Here is a 24,456-nt window from a genome sequence, read left to right as displayed (position 1 = left end):
GGAATACTATTCAGCCATAAGAAAGAATGAAATCATGGCTTTTGCACCAACGTGGATGGAACTGGAGGCCATTACCTTAAGGCAATAACTCAGAAGCAGAAAGTCAAATACTGCTTGTCCTCACTTACAAGTGAGAGCTAAATAATGTGTGTACATGGACATACGGCATGGCATAATAGACAGTGGAGACTCAGAAGGGCAGCAGGGTAGGAGCAGGGTGAGGGATGAGAAGTTACTTACAGGGTTCAGTGCACTCTATTCGGGTCATGGCCACCCTAAAAGCCCAGACTTCACACTATGCAACACATCCATGTACCAAAAGTGCACTTGGACCCCCTAAATTTATACAAAGAAAACAAATAAATAGGCTGGGCGTGGTAGCTCATGCCTGTAATCTCAGCGCTTTGGGAGGCCAAGGTGGGCGGATCACTTGAGGTCAAGAGTTTGAGACCAGCCTGGCCAACATGGTGTAATCCTGTCTCTACTAAAAATACAAAAATTAGCCAGGCGTGGTGGTGCATGCCTATAATCCCAGCTACTTGGTAGGCTGAGGCAGGAGAATCACTTGAACCTGGGAGGCGGAGGTTGCAGTGAGCAGAGATTGCGCCACTGCACTCCAGTCTGGGCAACAGAACAAGACATGCCTCAAAATAAATAAATAAATAAATAAGTTGTTTGCATATGGGTATTCTATTTTTCTAGCACCATTTGTTAGCAAGATTATCTTCATTGAATTGCTTTTGCATCTTTGTTGAAAATCAATTGGCTGTGCATGTGTGGATCTGCTTCCGAATTTTCTATTCTGTTCCATTGATCTATGTCTATTCTTTACCAATACCACACTTAGTTGATTACTGTAGCTTTATAGTACATCTTAAAATCAGGCAATGTGTCTGCCGTTAGTTCCTCACCCCTGGCTGGTGGCTGTTTCACCTTTTCAAAGTCTGTGTCCCACAGTGGCTCAGGCCCTCCTGAGGGCCAAGTTCTAGGCATTCAGCCTGGCAGAGACTTGAGACAAGGCCACAGCCCTTTGCCCCTTTAACTAAGCATTGCCTGGGAGCCTTGCATTTCCCATCCTAGATATAAGCAATGTGGGAAGACAGACATGAGAGAGACAGTGCCCCTATCATTGGGAAGCTCACAATGGAGTAAAGGAGAAAAGATAAGTACTAAATAAGTCTTAAGAAAGAACGAAGAAAAGTGCCATAAGCATTCTGCACCAAGGACTCAGAAGCTGTGGGAGGTGCTGTGTCCATCCTCCCTGCCTGTGCCTCCTGCTTCACGTCGGCTGCCTACCACTGTCAGTGCTGCACGGGGCCCAGGCCTGCGGATGCAAAGTTTCTCTCTCAATCTCTCTCTCTCTCTCTTCACTGTCTCTCTGCCTCTCTTTCTTCTGTTCCCCTCTCTCTCTCCTCTGTCTCTTTCTCTCCTCTGTCTCTCTGTTCTCTCTCTCTCTCTCCTCTGTCTCTCTCTCTCTCCCCTTTGTCTCTCCTTGTCTCTCTCTTTGTGTCCTTCTCTCTCTCTCCCTGCCCCACATCTCACTCATGCTGAGTCAAATCACCTCGGCTTTCCCTCCTAGTCCTCCTGTTTCTCCTCTTTCTCCTCCCCATCAAAGTGATATCATGGTCTTTCTATACACCCTAATTTGATTCTGGTCTCCCCGGGCTAAAACCCATCCAGGAGTGCCTTTAGCAACAGGGCAATGTCTGACTTTTCCCTGATGGTGCATGCTTTCCCCCCGGGGCTCTTCCTCACCTCTCCAGCCTTCCTGCTTGGCCCGATGCAACAAAATTGTGCAGGAGCAACTGCTCCCTCTTCCTGAAATGCCTCCCCGCCCCTGCTCAGGTTCCTCCATCAGTCTGGACCTGAGCACCACCCTGACCATAGCACCCTCCACTCTGTAGGTGCTTGCAGGTTTTGATACTGGAGCACAGGCTGGGCGCAGTCACTCAAGCCTGTAATCCCAACACTTTGGGAGGACAAGGTGGGTGGATCACCTGAGGTTAGGAGTTCAAGACCAGCCTGGCCAATGTGGCAAAACTCCGTCTCTAGCAAAAGTACAAAAATTAGCCATGCATGGTGGCGGGCACTTGTAATCTCAGCTACTTGGGAGGCTGAGGCAGAATAATCACTTGAACCTGGGAGACGGAGGTTGCGGTGAGCCAAGGTAGCGCCACTACACTCCAGCCTGGGCAACAGAGTGAGACTCCATCTCAAAAAAAAAAAGATACTAGGGAGCAAAGGCCACCCTGCCCCTGCCACACAGGAGGTACTCAGCCTCTTGGGACTACTTCCCTGACCCCCAATTCCCCAGGGAAGCTTAGCTGCTCCCACCTCAGGCTCCCATCACAGTTCTCAATCTTCACATTTGTTGGCCGTTGGGGTGTCTGCTCCACCTGAGCTTCAGGAAGACCAGAACAAGGTCTTTTGGCTGGTCTTCGTCAGCACAGGGCACGGCACAGAGTCGGCCTCAGGCATGTTTGCTAGGTGAGTGAATGAATGAATGATACTGGAGTAATGGGCTTCTGCCTCACCTAGGGGTTCTGTTAAAATGCAGACTCTGATTCAGGGGCTCAGAGTGTGCTGAGATTCTGCCTTTCCATCAACTTGCAGGTGGTGCTGAGTCCCTGGGTACATGGAGGAGCAAAGACATGAACCTTTCCCTGCTCCTGGCAACTGGCTCCATCCTACTCCCTATGGGCCTCATGAACTTGCCTGTGGTTAGGGATACTTCCTGCCCTTATGGGCCCCAGAACCCCCATCTCTTAAAAAGGGAAATTTCCCTGGACATCTCTCAGTTGCTGTCTACCCTGTGAAATGAACCCAGGAAGCTATGGTTAGGTACCCTAGCCTGGTCTGGCCCAAATGCAAGTGTTGTGGCGGTGAACACTTAGCATAGGGTTTGGAGAGTCCCTCTCGGTGATGTGCTAAAGCAACCTATATGGCACCACCTCACCAGGGGGCACCGAGGCAAGCAGGATTCCCAGAAGTCACAGATCCGAAGAGAGAAAAAGAACCAGTCCCTGGGCTTGACATGAGACAAAGGAGACCAGAATGGACACATGGCAGCCGCTCTCCTATCAAGTTTTCCACATCACCTTCATCCCCTCATTTCAGCCATACCAACAACCCAGCAAGGCAGAGGCAGCAGGCCTCCCATTTGCCTTACAATGGAGGGACTAAGCCCAGAGAGGTGTCAGCACCTCACTAGCATCATCTAGCAGTGAGTAGGGTAGGCACAATGGTACCTGGCTCTGAATGCCTGGTCTAGGTTCTGTCCTTCACATGGCACTGGGTTAAGAGACATCCTGAGACATGCAGGGATACCCTTGGGAGTTTGGAGGAGCTTCAGGCACCATGCATAGCCAATAAATCAGAATAAACTAGTCAGGAAAATCAAATGCTTGGATTTTATTATTAAAACATTTTCAAAGCTGATGAAATTGGAAAATGACGAACTGAGACCTGACTGTATTGCTCATCCCCAAGTTAAGAGAGCCAGCTTTCAGCTCACCTGCTGGGCAACTTGACAGAAAGAATGCACACACACACACACACACACACTCACACACACACACTCACACACATACCTCCCCTCCTAGACCTTCAAAGCAGGGAGTCTCGCCCGAGTAACACATACCCTTTACTCGCATTCTTCCCTTGATTTATCAGGAGAGAATGGTCAGAGCTTAACAGAAAAAAAAGGACCCAGGCTCTTGGGTTCTGAGAGGGGATGGGGTGAGGCTGTCTGTCATGATGACCTTGACCTTTTCCTTCCTGCACCTCCAGATTCCCTCTCCCCTTCTCTAAGAGTGGAGGAGGTGGAACCTAGGGGCCAGGACCCTCCATTTCAGTCTGTACAAACCACTAATTCCTTGTGTGTCCTTAGGCAAGTCACTCGCCCTGCCTGGTCAATAAAGTCTCCTTCTTTACTGAAAAACACATCAGCTTGCCTCATGTGGATGTCCTGAGACATAAATGACAGATGGGAAATGAGGGGCTTTGTAAGATTTAAAATGCTGTGTCCCTGAGAAGGATGTTGCACTGGTTTGGAGCCAGGATCTGATAAACAGGAGACAAGTGAAACACTGGAATAAAAAAATACTTGTAACTTATATAAAAAAAAAAACATATGTTATTAATATACAAAGAGCTCTAACCAATCAATAAGAAAAAATCCTGGGAAATTGATATGAACATAGGCAGATCAAAAATGAAGAAATTCAAATGCTTATGAACATATTGGAGAATAATAATAGCTTACAATTACTTGGCCCTTATTTTGAGCCAGGAACTGTGCTGGCACTTTACATGAATGATGCCATTAAATCCTCCAATCCAATTAATAAGGTAAAGACCCATTACCATCCTCATTCTATAGATGAAGAAACTGACGTCCAGGGAGGTTCAGCAACTTGCCCAGCATCACACAGCTTGAGAGTGCCAGAACAGGAATTCTCACTCACGCAGTCCGGCAGAACACAACCTCACTCACAGGGAACAGATTGCAAATCACAATAACCAGGAAGACATTGTTTCCTCACTTATCAAATTAGCCAAAATATTAAAGTTCGATTAACAATCAAATATTGGCGTGGGTATGAGAAAATATGCGTTTTCATGTATTATTGGTGCAATCTTTCTGGGGAGCAATTTGCCAATACCGGTAGATATTTTACATGTACCACTTGATGAAAAATTTATCCTACAGATATACTCACACCTGAACATAAAACTATACATACAAGGATATTTATTTTTATATGAGAAAAAGGAACTCTCATTCATTGCTAGTAGGAATACGAAATTGTACAGAGATAGTTTGGCAGTTTCTTATGAAGCTAAACATAGTCTTACAGCAATGTTGCCCTACGTATTTAACCAACTGAAGTAAACATATGTCCACATCAAAACCTGCACATGAATATTTATAGTAGTTTTATTCATAATAGCCAAAACCTCAAAGCAACCAAGATGCCCTTTGGTAGATGAATAAATGGCAGTATGCCCAGACAACAGAACATTTTTCAGCGCTAAAAAGAAATGAGTTCTCAAGCTATGAAAATACATGGAGGAAGCTTAAATCCATATTGCTAGGTGAAAGAAGCCTGTCTGAAAAGGCTACATGCTACATGAAGCCAACTCTATGACATTCAGGAAAACTATAGAGACAGTAAAAAGATCAGTGGTTGCCAGGAGTCCTGGGGAAGGTAAGAGGGGTGAATGGATGGAGCACAGGGGATTTTTAGGTGGTCCAACTATTCTGTATGCTACTGGAGTGGGAGATACACCACATGGATTTTCAAAATCCAGAGAAGTGTCCAACACAAAGAGTAAACTTTAAACCATGAACTTTAGGAAACAGTAATGCATCAATATTGGTGCATTAATTGTAACAAATGTACCATGTTGTACACTATGCAAGCTCATAATAGGAGAAAGTGTATGACAGTGAGAAAGTGTAGGGGAACTCTGTATTTTCTGCATACTTTTTCTCTTAATTAAATCTCATCTAAGAAATAAATCTATTAAGTTAAAAAAAATGTGAGGTGTAACATAAAGTCCAGAAAAAGAAGTCTGGTTTAATTTTAAAAGGCACTTGTATACTATGCAATACAATATGCCCAGGAAGAAAATAAAGAAAATATTGTTATATGTGGCAGTATTATCTACAAGACATATCTTAATTTTTTTTTTCTTTTTTTGGCAGAGTCTCGCTCTGTTGCCCAGGCTGGAGTGCAGCGGCACAATCTCAGCTCATTGCAACCACCACCTCCTGGGTTCAAGCAATTCTGTAGCTGGGATTACAGGCACCCGCCACCACGCCCAGCTAATTTTTGTATCTTTAGTAGAGACAGGATTTCACCATGTTGGCCTGGCTAGTCTGGAACTCTTGACCTCAGGTGATCCTCCCACCTCAGCCTCCCAAAGTGCTGGAATTACACGCATGAGCCACCATGCCTGGCCTATCTTAAAGAATTAATACAGAATAGTATCTAAGTGGGATCTCAATTGTATGGAATATTCAGAGGTCTGAGCTTGTGATTACCAAGGAAGTTTGTGGAAGGCCCATGGAAATTATTAACATCTTCAGTGGTAATCTGCGGGAATTCCAGACAAGGGCAAGGATCAGACCTTCAGTTTACACAGTATTTGAAATTCCTATCATGAATAAAACAAAAGGCCGAGGTCTGTACTGTTTTAAATTCTTATCATAAGTACGTATTACTTTCATTTTTGAAAAGACAAACAAAATGACCGCCCTGGAGTCACACAGACTGGAGTGTGAATTCCAGCAACTGAATTCCAGAGTTGAAATGCAGCAGCCATCGTGGGGGTAAGGACAGCCTTCACTACGCTCTAAAGATGGCACAGCACAAATATGGAAAGAACCTGAATCCATGTCCACACTGAGCCACACAGCCCACCCAGAAGCCAGTTACCTCCTAAATTCTTCAGTGGGAAGGTGAACATTCTATAATAATTGTTCAGCTAGCTTTCAGTTCAAAATTAAGTTACTTGTAGCTGAAAGTGTCCTAAGGAAGACAGCAGCTCAGAGAGGCCTTGTGCGCATGGAAGGAAAGAGGAATGGGTGTTCAAGATACAGCCACTTCCTTGACCCCCTCCCCAAGAAGAAAGGAAGCCCAGCCCTTTGCGGGTGTCATGGGGTAAAGCCCCAAACTGAGGTTCAGCCTGGGAGGCTACGTCGGTTCTTGGCTTCACCCAGGAAGGAATTCAAGAGCCAGCCAACAGAGTAAAGTGAAAGCAAGTTTATTAGGGTGGATCACTTGAGGCCAGGAGTTCAAGAGCTGCCTGGCCAACATGGTTAAACTCCATCTCTACTAAAAATACAAAAATTAGCCAGGCCTGGTGGTGCGCACCTGTAGTCCTAGCTACTCGGGAGGCTGAGGCTGAGGCAGGAGAATCGCTTGAACCCAGAGGCTGAGGTTGCAGTGAGCGAGATTGTGCCACTTGCACTCCAGCCTGCAAGACTCCGTCTCAACAACAACAACAACAACAAAATGATGAAGGCAGACCAAAGGTTTGCACCACCATATTTGCACAGAGGCTCAGAGGCACAGCTTAGGGGGGAAAGAGAGGAAGGCCTCTTCATCCAGCCCCTCGTGAGGATGAGCTGCATCTGGAGTCGAAGAGGTAAGTGGGGCCTGTCTTCCATTCCTAAGGCCGTGGTGTCCCCTGCCTGAGCCCCACCCTTCCCACCTTCTCCATCTCTGTCCTTTCTGGAAGCTTCCGCCCTGCTGTCCAGGTTAGCCCGAGCGCCCGAAGATGAAGAAGGGTGGGGGATGCGCAGGGACGGTCCTGTCGGTGAGGGTGGGACTGCAGCTCGGGGCCTTGGGAGCCCTCCCCCGCCCCGCCCCACGGCGACTCCTCCCTCCCGAATCCCCTCAGGCTCCGAGGGTCCCGGCTTGGAGCGAAATGCCCACCAGGAGGCGTCGGGTCCTGTCACGGGCCGCGCCGCCCAGGACCACGCCTGGCCCGGGACCCACGCCAGTCCGGGGACACACACCTAGCCGCAAACCAGACCGCGGGATCAGCTGCAAGCCACCCTCTCCAGCGCCGCCCTGCACCGCAGATCAGGGTAGGAGATTAGAGTAGGAACGCGGAGGGGTGGGGGAGGGGTGGGGGAGGGGTGGGGGAGGGGTGGGGGAGGGGTGGGGGAGGGGTGGGGTGGGCGGAGGGGCCTATCTGCTCCCAGTCCCTATGACACAGGGACTAAGAGTACCTAAAGCCCTGGGAGAGGAGGAGGAAAGGTCAGGCAGGGACTAGGCGCAAAATTTAAGGCAACACTAAGTGATTCGGTAACCAAGATAAATCATATTTTAATTATTTTAAAGCAGTGTTTTAAAATAAAAACTAATGAAAAAGTGATAAAATATCAAAAATTTCAATAAAGCAGCATCCGACTTCCTGCTCAGCTGTCCTACGGTATCCCAGGTGCCAGCCCCCTGTGTCCACACCCCTGCTGGTTCCTGCCCCACCCCTTCCCCCAGCCCAGGAGGCTTCCACCCCTTCAAGAATTGAAATCTTCACAAGAAGCCCTTGCCCCTCTCCCTGAATACTCCCAACTCTGAAGAGAAAAAAAATCAAACCAAAGAGTTTTCCTCAAGAGTTGCAGGCTGGGCTTACAAAAGCCACAAAGCTTGTGTACAAAATGACACCCTTGGCCACCATCTCCCAGTCTGTTGACTGCTAAAAATGAGAAGTGAACAGAGAGAAGGCCAGGCAGAAGGCTGCAGGGGAGGGGCCAGGTGGGCAGCAACAGGGAACAAATCTGAGTGGAGGGGAGAATTCTACCCCTCCCAGGGTTCCAGCCCCAACAGAGGCTCCCTGCTTGGGCCTTGCTCAGGCCTGGGAGGGTGATACGCTTTGGCTGTGTCCCCACCCAAAATCTCATCTTGAATTGTAATCCCTATAATCCCCATGTGACAAGGGAGAGATCAGGTGGAGGTGATGGAATCGTGGGGGCGGTTCCCCCATGCTGTTCTTGTGATAGTAAGTTCTCACGAGATCTGATGGTTTTATAAGTGTTTGGTAGTTCCTTCTGCATTCATTCTCCTTCCTGCTGCCTTGTGAAGAAGGTGCCTTGCTTCTCCTTCGCTGTCTGCCATGATTGTAAGTTTCCTGAGGCTTCCAGGGCCACGTGGAACTGTGAGTCAATTAAACCTCTTTCCTTTATAAATTACCCAGTCTCAGGCAGTTCTTTATAGCAGCATGAAAACGGACTAATATGGAGGGGTCAAAGACAGAAATCTCCTCCTCTAGTCCCTAGCCCTGGCTCTTGGACACGAATCCAGTTCCTGACAGCAGAGAAGCACACAGGTGGGACAGTGCAGTGTGTCCCCACAGGGGCTCAGGCCACACCCCAACCCAATTACAACCATGCAAGAAGATTCTGAAAACATGGATGAGGAGATCGCCTGCCTAAAGCCAGCAGATGGGTGCCACCCACCTGATATACCTCTCTAGCAGCCTAGCCAGCCAGCCCCCAACAAGGGCCACCAAAAGTTAGGACTGATGGTGTGCCCTTCCAGCCCAACCAAAGTCCTTCCATTCACCCAGCAGGGCCACTGACAACTGATTTCTCATTCTGGGCAAAAGCAATGGAAACTTGGCACAGCAACCCCAGGGAGACCTCCCTCTGTAAGGAGATGCTCAGATGTTTTGGTTTGTGTCCAAAGAGGGGAAGGACAGGTGGAGAGAAAGGGCCTAGACCCATGTAAATCACAAATGCCAAGACCCAGACACAGCCACAGCTGGGGGCCTGGTGGGGGGAATGGCCAAGACTGCAAGAAGAGAGACTACTGTATGGAGCCAGAAGGCGAAGGCAAGTAAATCCTTGGCACAAAGCAGGAGGAGGCAGGAACAAGTACAATGGACAGTGGGGAGGCAGACAGGTTCTGAATAACCCAGAACAAAGAGAACATGAAACCACAAAAGAAGAACAGATTAAAGAGAAATGGGGGATGGGGATGACAGAGCACCCAGGGCAGCGGGTGCAGGACCAGCAGAGGTCCCCCGACTGTCCTTGGCTGTGTACACACAGAGGCGCTGCAGTCCTGGGGCCATGTTCATAGGATGCAGAGAAAGCACACTCTGTCTTTTCTCAGGAAAGCTGCAGGGAAATGAAAAGCTCCAGGCAGGACAGACTGCGCGATGACTGCATGGCTAAAAGCGCACACCTTAAAACTAGACACACTCCCCTGCCCTGAGCCCCAGATGTCAATGGCTATATTCCCACAATTTTCACATTCCCTCCCAATAAAGTAGGGCCATGAAAGCTGAATTTTAGGATATTCACTTGGGGAGCTCGTATTTTGGGGCCAGACCTTCCTCCTTGCTGGGCTATCTCGGGCTTGGAGTGGGAGAAGCCAGGCAGGAGTCCTGGAGAGTGACCGCACAAGTGAGCAAAGGCGGCATTCACCCAACTCTTGGGACAAGGGAGTCAGACCCCACCACCCATCCCCAATCCTATGGGCCCACGTCACTTTGGTTTCGCTTGTTTTTTTTTAGTAAACATCAGCTTTCCTCAGGTGTTTTTCTGCTTTATTATTCCCGTGTAGCCACAGCAACAGAACTAGCCCCATGTCTCTCAATCAGGGAGGTCCCCAGCCAGCTTTGGAAAGACACCCATCAAAAAGAGTGAGCAAACCTAAAGAAGGGTTCAATAGGGAAGGTACCAGCGGCCGGCTGCAGAGGGGCTCCATTCCCCTGGCCCTCAGTCACTTCCCAGAAACCACACAGAGGAGCCCGGGTGTGCCAGAAACAGCCTTTCATAATACAAGATGGACAGGAAAGAGGCCAAGGGCAGGCAGTTCCCAATCTCCACAAGGGCAAGAAGGTAGAGTCCATACTTCTTTCTTGTCTTTTTCTTTTTTTGAAACAGGGTCTGGCTCCGTCATCCAGGCTGGAGCACAGTGGCACTATCTCGGCTCACTGCAACCTCCACCTCCTGGGCTCAAGCCATCTTCCCACCTCAACCCCCTGAGTAGCTGAGGCTACAGATGCACACCACCATGCCCAGCTAATTTTTGTATTTTTTGTAGAGATGGGATTTCTCCATGTTGCCCAAACTGGTTTCGAACTCCTGAGCTCAAGCAGTCAGCCCGCCTCAGCCTCCCAAAGTGCTGGGATTACAGGCATGAGCCACTGTACCAGGCCGAGTAGTCCACACTTCTAAGCTTGCTGTTGCTCTCAGACTTGCAGAACAACCTATTAAACAGAAGTAGGTAAAAGTTGAGAAAGGGAAGTGGCCACCACAGAACCAGTTCTGCTGAGAACGAGGACTCGAGTCAGGCTATGCTACCTTCCTTCCATGGCCATGAGAAAAAGGGGTGTGTGCTGTTGGTGTGAGAGATCTGGATCTTAACAGATCAGACTTAAACTAATTTGCCCATGATGACCGTGTGGATTTGGAGGGAGCTGGGAATCTCACAGACCTATGGGATGTCCCAGCGATATGTCCTGGGCTTCATACCAGCCCTGCCCTGCCTGACAAGTTGGTTGAAAACTGATAAAGGACTCGTCATAGCTTCAGATGGCAAAACCAGGCCAGGCCAGAATGAAAAAGGAGAAGGAATTTAACATGGGCAAATGCCAAGCTCTGCATTTAACTAACCAAGGCTGCTTGGCGTGAACAAAACTGAGACAGAGCAATGCATGGAGAAAAGGGTTGGGCATTTGTGGGCTACAAGCTTGGCATGACATGGATGCAAATGTCAATGGGTGCACCCCCAGATGCCTGTGACTCCCTCTGGTGGTTTCTGTGCACAACTTCCCCCAAAATAGGCCCTACGACTCCATGCAGAAACCTACCCTGGGGCTCCTAGAGCTTCCTAGCCTGCCTGCCAGAGAGCAGAAGTGCCTGGAGGCTACATCTTCACCCCTGGGTAGTCCTTACTCTGAGGTGGGACTGCATCCAGGGCTCCCCTTTAGGGTCTGGCTTGGACTGAAATCACACCCTGCCTTGCCTTCTGTCCCTCCCTTAACTTGCTCTCCCCTCCCTAATAACTCCAGCATCCTCATCTCAGCAGAAGCTTCTGGGGAACCCAGCCCAAGATGAGTGGTGAGGGCTAGGGTAGCCCTCCTCAATGCACTCTGGGAACTACATTTTCAGAAGCCCCAGCCAGAGGGCCAAGTCCCAGGCAGGGTGCAAAGCTGTGGGGCGAGGAACCTGGAAAGAGGCTCTGAACAAGGGACTTTTAAGGAAGTGGGATGTGGGCTGTGATCACAGCCAAGCTGGCAGGGTAAGAGGTGGCCCCTGAATGTGGCTATGAGAGGGGTGCCCAACACTACCAGCCTGTGTGCTGAGCACTAACTCAGTGCCAGGCACTACTTGGGTTATTCTATTTAATCTCCACACCAAGCATGTGAAGGAGGCACCATTGTCATCCCCATCTTACAGATGAGGAAGATGATCAAGGCTTGTAACTTGCCCAAGATCACATGGCTATAGGTGTGGATCCTATATATCCAGATTCAAACTCCAGCTTTAGCCCACTAAGCTACGGTGGCCAACCCCAGCCCAAAGTGTTGGGACCTGCGTGTAGAAGACCCCTTCTGCCCTTGTAAAGTTAGGATCTAGCATGTCTAAGGGGACAGAGACCCAATCCAGGTGACACAGGAGGTAAGATCACAGTGGAACAGGCCATCCCTGCTTTTCCACCACCACCAGCACTGTGACCTCAGACCAGCTCTACTCTATGAGTTTCTTGTGACAGTGATGGCAGCCTGGGGCCAGACAAGGGATGCATGTCTTGTGTCCTGGACACAAGACAGGCAGGCCCAGAGGGGACAAGCTATATGAAGAGAGGCTTCAGCTGTTGGGGGTCCTGAATGCCATGGAAGGAGAGCAGGTGGGCAGAAGCAGGGAGCCCCTGGAGCAGACAGAGGGGGGATTCCTGCTGAGGCAAGGGGCTCTAGGACTCCAGGGTTTATGCTCCAAAGAACAGAATTTACCAGGACAAAATAAACAAGACCAGCCAGGACCAATGCCCCATCCCTGCTGGGGTCTGGCAAAGCTCTCACCTCCAAATTTGTATCTATTTTGAATTCAAAGCCAAACAAACACATCAACAGTGAACTCCAACACCTCCCAGAGCAGGGCCTGAAAGGGACCCAGAAAGTCTGGCTAGAAATCTAGAGTCCAAGGGGAGGAGATCTGTAAACTAAACCACTGGCCATGCTCTGGGGCCCTAAACCACTGCAGGCATCAGGCCTGTCCCAGGAGAGGGCACAGCAAGGGGGGTTGGGAGGGGTCTCCAGTTCCAATCAGAAATGAGGCTGCAGTCACTTCAGGTAGACCTGTCAGCAGCAGCTGTGCAACTGGGCTAGGGAGACAAGGATCATGGTTTAGCCAGGAGAATCGTCTGGGGCCCCAGCCAAGACACAGGTGTTGGATTCCAGCACCGCTCTGCAAATACTCATCTCAGTGACGATGAGGTGAGTGGGAGCTTGGCTGAGCCCAGCCCGGCCTGCCATCCTGGCAAGCCAGGGCAGCATGGAGGTAGCACAGAGTGGCACCCAGCCAGCGTGAATGCATGAGAATCTGCACGTGACACAGAAGAAAGTCTCTTCATGAAGTAGGTTTCACTGGTCCCAGCCAAACCCTGTGGCATGTGGCCCTTTCTGCACCTGCTGAACATGCCATTCACCTTGTCCCAGGTAATGGCCTCACCCTCCTCTTGCTCAAACTGGAAACCTCAGCATCCTGAAATGCCTCCTCCCCAAATCCATTGCACACATGTGTGCCTGTGTATGCGTGTGTGTGCACGTGTATGAACCCAGCCCCCAGCTGCCCACTCCATTGCCCCTAAACAGGCCCCTCCTTGGTGTCACCTGGCACATCTCCACTGGAAGCCAAATGGATATTTCTAAACTGAAATCTGGTCCCACCTCAGAACCCCTTCCACAGTTCCCCTAAAGTTCCTTTCCTCATTTACATCAGGATCTTCACAATGGGGACCCCTGGTCACCTCCCAACCCAACAAACGCTCCAAATGAGCTGCCACTGCAGAAACTCATCATGGCCCGGGCAGGACAGGCACATCCAAGTATCTGACCAGGCTGTTCCATCTGCTGGGCAGGTCCTGCCCTCTCTCCACCCACCTGTCTAACCCCTGCATCCTCAAGACCCTACTTAGCTGTGGCCCTGTGTGAAAGGTCCCTCCCCATGTACCCATAGCCATTTGTTCTCTCTCATGTGGCCCTAACAGGCTGGGGTTCCTGGAGACTCCATGGGGAGCCAGGCATGAAGATGGCATATACCCATGTGTCACTCCCCAGAACGTGAGCTGCCTGCCCTGGCACCATACACAAAGAGACTGACAGCCCCAGAATCCCAAGGGGTGCACCTATGCATATGGGAAAGGCATGTTTACGGGTGAGAATGGTCCATCCTTGGGCTTCAGGAGGCATCTAACCTGACGCACGCCTTTGTCATTTTGTCCTTGTGGCCTGTTAAAATGCCACTCCTGCTTTACAAATTCACCAACTGTTGCATGAGTCATTTCCACCTCAATGAGTACCAGGTCCTTGAGGATGGGGAAAAGTAAGCCACCACTGTGGGGGTCCTGGGCTCCTAGGTGCAGAAGAGGCTCCAGAAACAGGCCAGGTCATGGGCCATGACCCCACACTAGCCCTCTGGTCCCTCACAAGGGTGGATTGGGGGGCTGTGTCACGGGAGCTTAGGATCTTCAAGACAAATACCCAGGACAAGAACACAAGCCCACTCCCATTCTTCACAGGCCTTGAGAAATCTTTGGGCAATGAAGTCAGACTGTGCCAAACCCCCGTGTTTCTGTCTCTCCAAGGCCCCTGGCCCCCACTGCCTAGCCTAGGTCAGGTCATGTGGGCAAGCGAGCCCCCACAGCCTCACAGCCCCTACCCCAGGGCCAGGGCAAACTCCTTCCCTGTCCCCCTCCATTCCTGCCCTCCCTCCTTCCACAAACTGCACCAGCTGGGGAGAAATCCTTCAGCCGACAGAATGAGGTGAAAATAGTGCAATTTTAGGCTTTGTAACTGATTTTAGGGCAGGTGGCCACCCATTCTCCCCTTCCTCAGGCCAGCCTCTGACACAATGACCCTGGAAGCCTGGCAGCCCTCCGTAATGGTCAGCATCCTCCCCTGCCATCCCCAACCCACACCATGAGCTCAGCCAGGGCAGGGGCAGCCTCTGTCTCATTCACCACAGAATCCACAGAACCCAGCACAGAGTATGAGCTCAGTAAATTCTCCTCATACATGACTGCACTGACTGGACCAGGCACATGTTACAGGGAAACACCCCCGGCTCAGTCGGCCCTGGCTTTGGATCTCAGTCCCACCTCTTCAAGCTGTCCAGCATGGGGCACATCGGCTACAGCCTTGCCAAATGAAGCCTTGCCAGGATGAAGAGGTGAAGACAGGACAAGCACAGTATGTGGCACACAGGAGGCCTCTGATAACATCAGTCCCCTTCCCTAAAGACCTGGGCAGTCACTGTCACTGGGGCCTCACATTTCATGTCGAGAATTCACTATTTCTCAGCACTGATTACAAATAAAGCCACCAAGAGTCTGACGAGGCAACATGGCAGAGTTCTGAGGGTGGAGTGAACAAAAGGTCATTTTTTACAGAAAACTCAGGATCTCCCCTCTGCACAGTGCTAAAGCCCTGTCTCAAAGTTCAGAGCCCAGAAGGTGCAGAGATGTGGCCCTTGGAAATCAAGCCCTTAAGAAAACAGCCCAGCTGTGTGGGAGCAGAAGCCCCAGGCTGCAGTCCTGTGGTCTGGAGGCAGCTGATATTCAGGTGAGAGATGTGCCCAGCTGCCGGTGGGTCCAGGGGGCACGGAGCCCCCACCGTCCCTGGCCCAGGTCTAGGACTAAGTCAGTGGGCCCAGGCCAGCTCCAAGGGCCACAGCTCCTCACTCGGGGGCCGCGCCGGAGCAGCCGCAGCAGCTGGGGCGCCGCAGGGACTGCATGACGGCCCGCAGCGGCCCCCTCCGGCCCTCCACAGACAGGCTGTCCTCGCTGGCGGGCGCCTGCTGCAGCTGCTCAAACTGCATCTCCAGGTGCTTCTGGATGGCCACACCGAGCACCTCCGGGTCCACCGCAGCTCCGTACACCTCCCATGTCATGCCCTCAGCATCCCATCGCACATCCCGCACAGGGGACGGCGCCTCCTCCAGGCTGGACCCCAGAGTTACCTCTGGGAACACATGCAGGGCCGCAGGCGCTTCCAGGGACGGACTGGTGGCCACAGCCTTGCAGGCCGCCACTGGGGCCGCCTGCACACCAGCATCCTGGGCTGACAGCGGGGATGCCTCTGCAGGGGCCAAGTCATTGGCTGAGGTCATGGTCCACACATCTTTGGTCCTAGAGCCAGGCTCTGGGACTAACCCAGCGGGACCCCAAAGGTGGGCACAGCAATGGGAGTGCCCAGGGAGCCCCCCAGACAACCTACAGTGGATCTTCACCCCATGCTGAGCCTGCAGCCCAGACTCGCTCACTGACGCCACTAGTTTGGGAAAGGCCAGGATCCCTGTGGCAGGTAGGGCATGGCAGCAGCCACCAGCCCCCACCTCCCTCATGCCACAGAGTAGAGCAGCTGGGGGCAGAGCATGGCAGGTGGTGGTAGCCAGCTGTTCAGCAGCTTTGGGCTCAGCCTGGGCACTGCTGCTGTGGGCAGTTGTGTCCCCCAGGTCTAGTGGTGGCACCGACAACTGACTCGCCCCCAGCATCCAGGCTGAGTTAGAAGTCCCATCCTCAGGAGCCAGGTCCCTTTCCAGGCCTGCAGGGGCCTGGCCACCCTGGCCAGAAGTACCACCTGGCTGCAGCTGAGCCCTGTGGACAGGGCTGCTGCCAAGGGCTGAGCAGCTGAGACTGGCCTTCCGAGCACCACTGTGTCCCCGCATCTGGGTGCTACGGACCAGGTCTGAATGGCTCCTCTGCATAGCAGCAGCACTAGGGGCCCGCAGGCGACACAGGTCACCGCCGCCCATGGTGGACACATTGCCCACAGTGCTGCTCCGCCAGTGGCCTCCAGCACTGGGTCGCGCCTCGGGGCCAGAGGCCCATGCTGGCTTCATGCTCTCAGGCGGGTTCCCCTCTTCCTCCGGGGCCTGGGGTCTGGTGCTGGCCTCGCCCAGCTGGGCCTGCCACACGGTGCTGCTGGCAGTCTTGCAGAGCTCTGGCCTCTGTCCCCGGCCTTCACCCAGCAGGCTGGAAGAGCTCTGGGACAGGGGCTGAAGGTGGGGGCTCAGGGGTGCCCAGGGACCCGGCTCGGGGCGGCTGGAGCTCATGGCTGCCTGTAGAAGAGAGAAAGGGAGGGAGTGGAGTTGAGTTGGGTGGCAGCACCTAAGCCGATTCTACTATGAACTCCCACAGTGCTAGGTTCACCAGGGAGCCACCTTCAGTCCCAGCCTGCCTGACTGGTCAGAACCATATGCAAGGCAGTGACAAGACACCAGACACTTCAAATCAAGGTCATCTCACATTAGACACAAGGATGACACTGCAAATTATCTCATCATCAGTCTCAAGCAGTTAGAATCTGCCCTAGGGTGGGGTCCTGGAGGCCGCCACTCTATCAGCTCTTGACTCTTTACTGGCTGGTTTGTGTGGGAGGGGAAGGGAGAGGGCCAAATCTGCTGGGGCTTTGGGGGTGAAACTGCAGCCCTAGGGGGTGGGGCTGTGGGATAACAGCTCTTGGTCAACCAGCACGGAAGCACTATGGCCTCTTAAAGGGCACAGCTGGACAGGCGAATCCTGGGCTACTTCCACCTGGGACTGGCAGTATCCAACTCACTGTGGACAGGGTCTCCTTGGCACAGAGTGGGAGCTCAGAGAAAGTTCACAGGACGAGGGAGCAATGACCAGAGGACACTGAGAATCACCCTGGGCTTCCACAACCACCCCCATCCTCCTTGGCCTAGCCTTGCTGAGCTGGCATGTCTCTGGGGTTCCCTGACTCCTACCTCTAGCTCCAGGGGCAAGGAGAGGCCCCATGCATCAGCTTTTTCCATGAGGGACTCATTCAGCATCTGGTCATTGATTCCACAGCATCTCCTGAGCCCCTACTGCGTGCCCAGCTGTAGGGCTAGGGAACATGGGATTCATTCAGACCTTTCTGTACCCCTGGGGATGGTGCAGCAGTGAGATAAGATGCCCACCCAGTACCATCAATCAGACCTATCCTGCATGACATTTAACCCCCTCTTGCCCAGTGTACCTGCATCCTCATTGTCCCCCACCCTCCGTACCATCGCTGTCACTTCCCCCAGCCATAAAGACCACCCTGGACCTGGCAGCTGCAGCCTAGAGCCAGTTCTGGCCCTTTCCACTTCTGCATCTCTTCCTGGGGCCCCTTTCCCGACCCTCCAGCCAGGCAGCCTTCATCCCTGACTGAGCATTGGGCCTGCATGGAACAGTTTGGCCAACTGTCAGCCTCCCACAGGCCTGAAGTTGGCAAAGCCTGGCCTGTGGCCTGCTCCCCTCTGGCTGTCCAACACCCAGCACTGACCTGATGTGTCGTCGGCACTCAGAGGATTATCTGCTGTGTGCCTGACTAAGAGAACAAGCAAATACAAGAACACACCCACAGAGGAGGGCACTGAGTGCCAAAAATGGGGTCTGAGGGAGGGCACCGCCAAGGCAGGAGAGCTCACGTAGGGTGAGAGATGAGAAAAGGCTCCCTGGAGGACCAGCCACGTAAGTCAGGCCTGGCATGAGAGAAGCAAGAAGGTGTTCAGGTGGAGAGCGGAGTGGGCAGGAGGAAAGAGGCCATGTGTCCAGAGCATATGAGGGGAGCAGTGGGGTCAAAGTGTCTGGGCCACCTCGGCCCTGGCCACAGCAGTGAATTAGGGAGATCACTCTGGGACTCCTTGCCAGGCAGGAGAGGTGGGAGAAACAGGGTGGGGACAGGAGGCAGCAGCTGCATTTGGGCAATCCCAGCCCTGCCCTCCCACCCTAGGCTTATAAAGACTTCTAGGAAACAACCTCCCCGACCAGGTGAGCAAGGCTACCCGAGAGGAAATTCGGGAAGGGCTGTGGGACTCGGTTTCTGTGTAATTACAAATGTCTTGGCAGCCCAGCACTCAGGAGATGGCTGGTGGCTGCTGAGCCACAGTGAGGATGATACTGGTGCTGTAGTCCCTGAGACTCCAGCTCGGCACAACTTCCTACGATGATGGAAAGATTCTACCCTGTGCTGTCCAATAGGTAGGCACCAATGGCATGTGGGTACCAAGCACTCGGCAGGGGGCTACTGCAACTGAGACACTGAATGTTTAAGTTTTATTTGAATCTAACTGGCCACATGAGGCTAATGGCTACCGTACAGGACTGTGCAGCTCTGAACACAGCCCCGGCCTGGTAAGGATGTCCCATCCCAGCCGCTTCATGGGGCTGAAGCCAGACTTGTCCCTGGGAGGATCAGGAAGAGGAGGAGTAGCCAAGAGAGAATTCTGACCCAGACCCTGCCCTCAATGAGCTCTAAGATGGACATACAAACAAAGGAGGGCAATAAAGCCCGTAACAGCGATGATAATAACAGCTGCCAGGGCCTGATCACTCGCCAAGGGCCAGGCACGTGCCACATCCTTTGCATACATTGTCTCATATAACTGTGCAAGCAACCTCTTGAGACAGTCATTAGCTCCATTCTACAGACAGGAGAATTCCATTAGCTCAGAGAGGCTCAGTGACCCCCAAGGGCACACACCTGTGGGGCATCTGAGCTCCTCTCCCCTTCGAGCACTGAGCAGGCCTATGCCTCGCAGCTCTCACCCTTTTTACTGATCTGGCCTGGCCCTGCCAATCGTGCTTATGACATGCCATGGAACAAGTCACTGAGTGGATCTCCACCTGCCCAACATGCTTCTTAGCAGCTCCTGAGGCTGCAAGAATGAGGAGGGCAGGAGGTGTTCCTCCTGACTGGGACAGCTGTGGTCACTGCCAGCCCCTGGCAGGGAGACAACCACTCAGTTGCAGGTCCAAGACCCCAGGGAGGCCCCATCTGGACATCCACACAGCCTCTGGCCAAACCCCACCACCCTCCCAGGGAGGGGGGCCATAAACAGCCAGGCCAGCAGCCTCTGGCCCCTGAGGAGACAGGTGGAATGAGGTCCTCAGACCCCCACCAAGATCCACTGAGAAGCCATGAGCAATGAGCATCCCACTGTGCCTGTCTCACCAGAGGGCTGCCCAGCACCCAGGGCTAGTCATCACCCAGAGACCCCCGTGTGGGCTATGTATCTATTGGTTCCCTTCCCCATTCCCCCTCCACAAGTGGCAGGTGACAAAACTGAGGCCTGGAGCAGCTCAGAAATGTCAAAGAACACACAGCTGAAAGTGGCTAATTCAGAACCCCAGTGGATTGGCCTGGCTAACTACAACCTGGCCTTCCCAGCTCAGAAGGAAGGAAGGGCTCTGAGGGGAGTACTGGGGGAAAGAGGCTTCCACACTGCCTGTCACAGTGCTGTGGACTGGGCCAGAGGAGGGGCCTCCCAGGGAGCCAGGGGTGAGGAGGAAGGGGCAGGGCTCTGCTTCCAATGGGGGCTCTTCCCCTTCCTGTGCATGTACTCACAGGTGGACCCTTAACTTCTTTGAGCTTCAGTTTCTTCAATCTGCAAAAGAGAAGTAAATCCCCACCCTGCAGGGTTGTTGTGAAGACTAAATGTGACAGCATGTGCACTGTCTGCAACAGTGTTTGTTAACAATAATCTTCTCTTTCCCCTCCCATCAAGAGCAGCTTAAGTTCATGGTATAACAAGTATTAGTACTGGGGGCCAGAGAGGCCCTTTTCAGAAGTCATTAAGACACCCCAAAGGTTAGCCTCCTCTTGCTTCCCATCCTCGCTACCTTCATCCCATCCTAGGACCAGGTCACCATCAGTGTCCCCAGTCTCCCTATCACCAAACTAGGTTTCCCAGAGCCTATTTTAAATCTTAACCTAGAAGGCTACGCATGCATACAAGTCTAGAGTCTGCACTTTAAATGCCCAGAATGGCACACCCACCCTGCCTTTATAACAACACAGAAGGTTCTGGTTTTGCCCTAAAGGGACCCTCGGAAGATCTTTTAGGACAAGATAAAGAACAGGCATACAGAAGTATCCAAGACCTCTAGTATTCTTTGAATGATACCTTAATGTTCTCTCTCCTGCCCCATTTGATGCCGAAGTTGCTATGGTTGTGGCCGATGTCCCGTGGCCAATGCCAGGCTGTCCTGCTGCCTCAGGTTCCACCTGTCAGCAACTGGAAGATCAACCACCTATGTAGCAATCAACCAATGTCATTTTGAGTAAAAGCCCCCAGTTCTCAGACACTTCCAGACTAGCCCAAACATAGAGACCTTTGAGTCAACGTAGAGAGTCCAGCTCCCGCCATGCTGCCACAGCAGAGGAGCCCAGGCCTTTGGGATATGCCCAGGGGACTACCAAGACCACCACAAGTGGGCTCCATCTCAGACGACACTGTGGCATCCATCTAAGTCCCCTCTTGGTTTTGTTCGTTCGTTTGTTTGTGAGACAGAGTCTCGCTCTGTCTCCCAGGCTCGAGTACAATGGCTCAGTCTCGGCTCACTGCAACCTCTGCCTCCCGGGTTCACGTGATTCTCTTGTCTTAGTCTCCTGGCAGCTGGGATTACAGGCGTGCACCATGGCGCCCAGCTAATTTTTGTATTTTTAGTAGAGATGGGGTTTTCGCCATGTTGGCCAGGCTGGTCTCGAACTCCTGACCTTAGGTGATCCACCTGCCTCGGCCTCCCAAAGTGCTGGGATTACAGGCATGAGCCACAGCGCCTGGCCCAAGTCCCCTCTAGTTAAGTGGCAAGCATTTGGATGATGACTTATGTGTCCGGCAAAACCAAAACAGGAAAAGCAAACCTATATGATCAGGCAGGAAAACTGGTTCTATGTTAAAATATGGACCTTACCTCTCAAGGACCAGGCAGGAATGCACACAGCACAAACCCCCATTGCACAGTGGGGATATAGCACCCTCCAGGAGGTGGTTTAATCCACCCCAGAGTGAACGGGGCCTGATAGGAACACTCAGGGCCAACTCTGGGCAAAGCAGCAGGCAGCATTCCTAAAGGGAGGGTTTGGAGGAGACAAAACCTGCCCTTCACAATGAACGTGCCTTAGGGGCTACATGCCCCGGGTCACAAGCTGTGCCAGGAAAGGGTTCTGGGGTAACTGTGGGGTCAGTGGCCCCATGGATGAGGCTCTGCTCACCAGGAAGAGGCCTAGGCGCCCAACAGCCCCTGAGCTTCCTCCCCTGGGGAGGATTTGCCCACAATCCCTGGGGGGCACCTAGGTGGGGAGGGTGCCCCGGCCTAGAAGCAGCCTAGGCGGCCGGTGTGTCCCTATCTGCACGCTCACAAGCACTCATGCCCCAGCCTGGGACACACAGGCCCGTTTGCAGTAACAGCGTCTACCCAGCTGCACTCTGCACGCCAAGCACAGGCCGCCCCTGCTGCGGGGCCAAAGGCCTGAACGCACCGCACCACGCAGCCTCGCCCAGAACAGCTCCCCTCCCGCCCCTCCTGCACAAAGCCCACCCGGACTTAGGGAGAAGGGGGCTCAATACGGGCCCGAAACGAGGCTACAGACCTTCTCAGGAGCAAAGGCAGCGATTGCAGGCAAATGGGGCTGTGGGCCGGGGTAAGGATGCGGGGCAGGAGGAGCCAAAGGGCAGCAAGGCTGGGGGCGGGGTAGGCGGCGCAGGAGGCTGAGGGAGGGGAAAAGGAAGAAGGGGAGAGGGAGGAGCGATGGCAGCAGGGGTGGAGGCCGAAGGAGACAGGGTCCCGGACAGACTTGTGAAAATGGGAGGATGGGCAGAGGAGACGTGGAAGAGGGGACAGGACAGGACAATGAGAGGCGGAGCGCGGGGAGTGCGATGCGGCCACCGGGGGCTCTGGGCGCTGGGCAGGGGCCAGGATGCCGGGGGTCTGAGCGCAGGCAGCGGGAAGGAGTGGGTTCTGGGGCTCAGCAAGGGGGAGGTGCCGCCCACCACGCCCCCCGCCCCCACGGGAGCGCGCGGAGCCGGCCTCTCACCCTCTCGCCCGCCGGGGCCGCGCAGGCGGGGGAAGCGCTGCTCCTGCGGCCGCCACAGGTGCCAGGTGCCGCGGCCCAAGATGGAGCCGGAGCCGACCTGGCCTGGGCGCGAGACGCCGCCCGCCGCCGTCGGCCCGGCCCGCGGAGCCAGCGCCGGGTACAGGGAGGGGCCAGCGGGGCAGCTGGCACCGGGGCGGCGGGCGGAGACCTCGCTCACCTGGGCCCGTCCCACTCTGGAGCCTGCCACCGCCCCGCCGCGCCCCGGGATCTGCGTCCGCGCGCCCCCACCCCTCCTTCCCGACCTTTCCTCAGGCCGGGTCCCCACTGTCCTCGGTCTTTTCGGCCCCGCCCGCACCACGACCGCCTGTTCTCCAGGCTGCCCAGCGAACCCCCAAGACTCCCACTTCCCCGACGCAACCCCACCGTCCCGGGTGTATAGGCGCAGCTCCCCGCGATTCTCCGGCCCCAGACCCAGCCCCTCAAGTCCACCTCCTCGTAGCCCCGCCCCCTCGCTCCAGTGCCCCCTCGCTCCAGTTCCCCTTCCGCACCACGCCCCGCATTGAGGTCTCCGCGCCGGCGGCTACCCCTTTCCTCTCGCCTTCGCCATCCTAGCTCCGCCTCTCACAATTCTCTGGCTCCGGATCCCGCCCACGAGACCCCGTTCCTATAGGGCCCTTTCGTCTGGGATACCAGGCCTGGTCTCCACTAGCCTCGGACTTTCCAGCCCCAGGTCCCAAATCCTGGACCCACAGTCCCATCCTCTGAGCTCCACTCTCATGGACCCCAAACCTCACTCCAGTCCTTTGAACTCCATGATCCTGGCCTGGCCTGGCCCCCGGAGCCCTCCATTGCCCCTCAAGAGCCCAGCCTGGTAGACTCCTTCCCTAGGGTTGCATCTCCAGCCCCGCCCCTGAAGACTGGTAATCTACCACCCCTTTCCCTGCCCACGTGCCCCTACCCAGCCCGACTTGAGGCCTTCAGTCTCCCAGCCGCGGACCCCAACAGCGGGCGAGGGCAGTGACCGTGCGGGGATGAGCCACCTCCACCGGAGCCCGCCTTCTTCTCCGCAATTCCCCGCAGCACCACCGCGCCTTCCCGGTTCCGTGACGCAGGGGGCCAGCCCAGGCCCTGGGATCGCCAGGTTCCACACTATTAGGCTGAGGACCTGGGCCTACCGTTCCCTCAATATCCCCCAGTTTCCACAACCGCTGGCCAGCTTCAGGGCGCAGGACAGGCAGCCCCGGCCTCCCTCCACTCGCAATGGATTCCTGCTGTCCACCCAGGGCCACGTGGTATGAGGTACCTGTACTATCTCTGGGCCCCAGTATCACATAATTGGGTCCCAATGTTGGCACTTCTCCGTTGTCCCCTGTGCCGGGACCCCCAACTTGTTGGCCCAGCCCTGTGCTGAGAGGTCTGCGTTCCTCCCTTCCAGTGCCCAGGAGCCAACAGTATCTCTAATTCTCCCCGTTTGGGTAGCAAAGGACCTCAGTCTGCCCAGAGAGACACAGACTGCCCCAAGTAGCCCTCTCCAGCGAGGTCTGAGAGCAGCTCTCAGATTCTGGCAGATGGCTGCCTTTGGCCAAATGCCCACAGGGGTGTCGACGTCAGACCCCAGGCTTGGGCCTCACCATCACACACTGCCTGGTAGGGGGATCCTGCTTAAAGGAGGCAAATAGGGGATTTGTTTGCCGAGGCCACTACCCACTTCTGCCCCTGTCCAGGAATTAGGACCTCTGCTTCCACATCTTAGGCATCTTACTCATATTCCCTCTTTAGTGAAGTCAGCTGAGCCCCAAGAAGGGATGGACTGCTTGTGGTTACACTGAGAGTTGGTGCCAGATCCAGGCCCCAAACCTGGGGCTCTCAGCTCCCAGGACATCTCAAGAACCAAGAACCTCA

The 24,456-nt window shown here is 53.8% G+C and overlaps 2 protein-coding genes across 10 annotated transcripts in view; both read right to left on the bottom strand.

The window, feature by feature from the left end:
* The window catches only part of LOC100969124 (anthrax toxin receptor-like), a 748,177-nt gene that overhangs the window by 313,454 nt on the left and 410,267 nt on the right, over positions 1-24,456 (bottom strand).
* Positions 15,106-22,716, bottom strand: GPRIN2 (G protein regulated inducer of neurite outgrowth 2). 9 transcript variants are annotated; one of them, XM_055092727.3, is made up of 5 exons: positions 22,555-22,687; positions 20,642-20,752; positions 20,083-20,122; positions 17,474-17,595; positions 15,106-16,804 (listed from the first exon to the last, which is right to left on the bottom strand). In XM_055092727.3, exons 4-5 carry the CDS (start codon positions 17,537-17,539, stop codon positions 15,422-15,424), a joined length of 1,449 nt encoding a protein of 482 aa, XP_054948702.1. In that variant the 5' UTR covers positions 17,540-17,595; positions 20,083-20,122; positions 20,642-20,752; positions 22,555-22,687; the 3' UTR covers positions 15,106-15,421. The 9 variants fall into 9 exon arrangements, with proteins under 9 accessions (XP_054948702.1, XP_057154849.1, XP_034786328.2 ...); XM_057298866.2 differs by lacking the exon at positions 22,555-22,687 and adding an exon at positions 21,432-22,094 and having other exon boundaries at positions 20,642-20,768; XM_034930437.4 differs by lacking the exon at positions 20,083-20,122 and having other exon boundaries at positions 22,555-22,716.

This window comes from Pan paniscus, chromosome 8, assembly GCF_029289425.2.
Source record: "Pan paniscus chromosome 8, NHGRI_mPanPan1-v2.0_pri, whole genome shotgun sequence".
NCBI lineage: Eukaryota > Metazoa > Chordata > Mammalia > Primates > Hominidae > Pan > Pan paniscus.
This window is presented reverse-complemented; position numbering and strand designations above follow the sequence as displayed.

Bases quoted from the DNA above. Each gene is read 5' to 3' on its own strand.
- GPRIN2 (XM_034930437.4), bottom strand. From the start codon at position 17,539: ATGCTGAATGAGTCCCTCATGGAAAAAGCTGATGCATGGGGCCTCTCC. The intron at 16,805-17,473 runs GTAGGAGTCAGG...TCTCTTCTACAG, and splicing joins CCTTGCCCCTGGAGCTAGAG to GCAGCCATGAGCTCCAGCCG.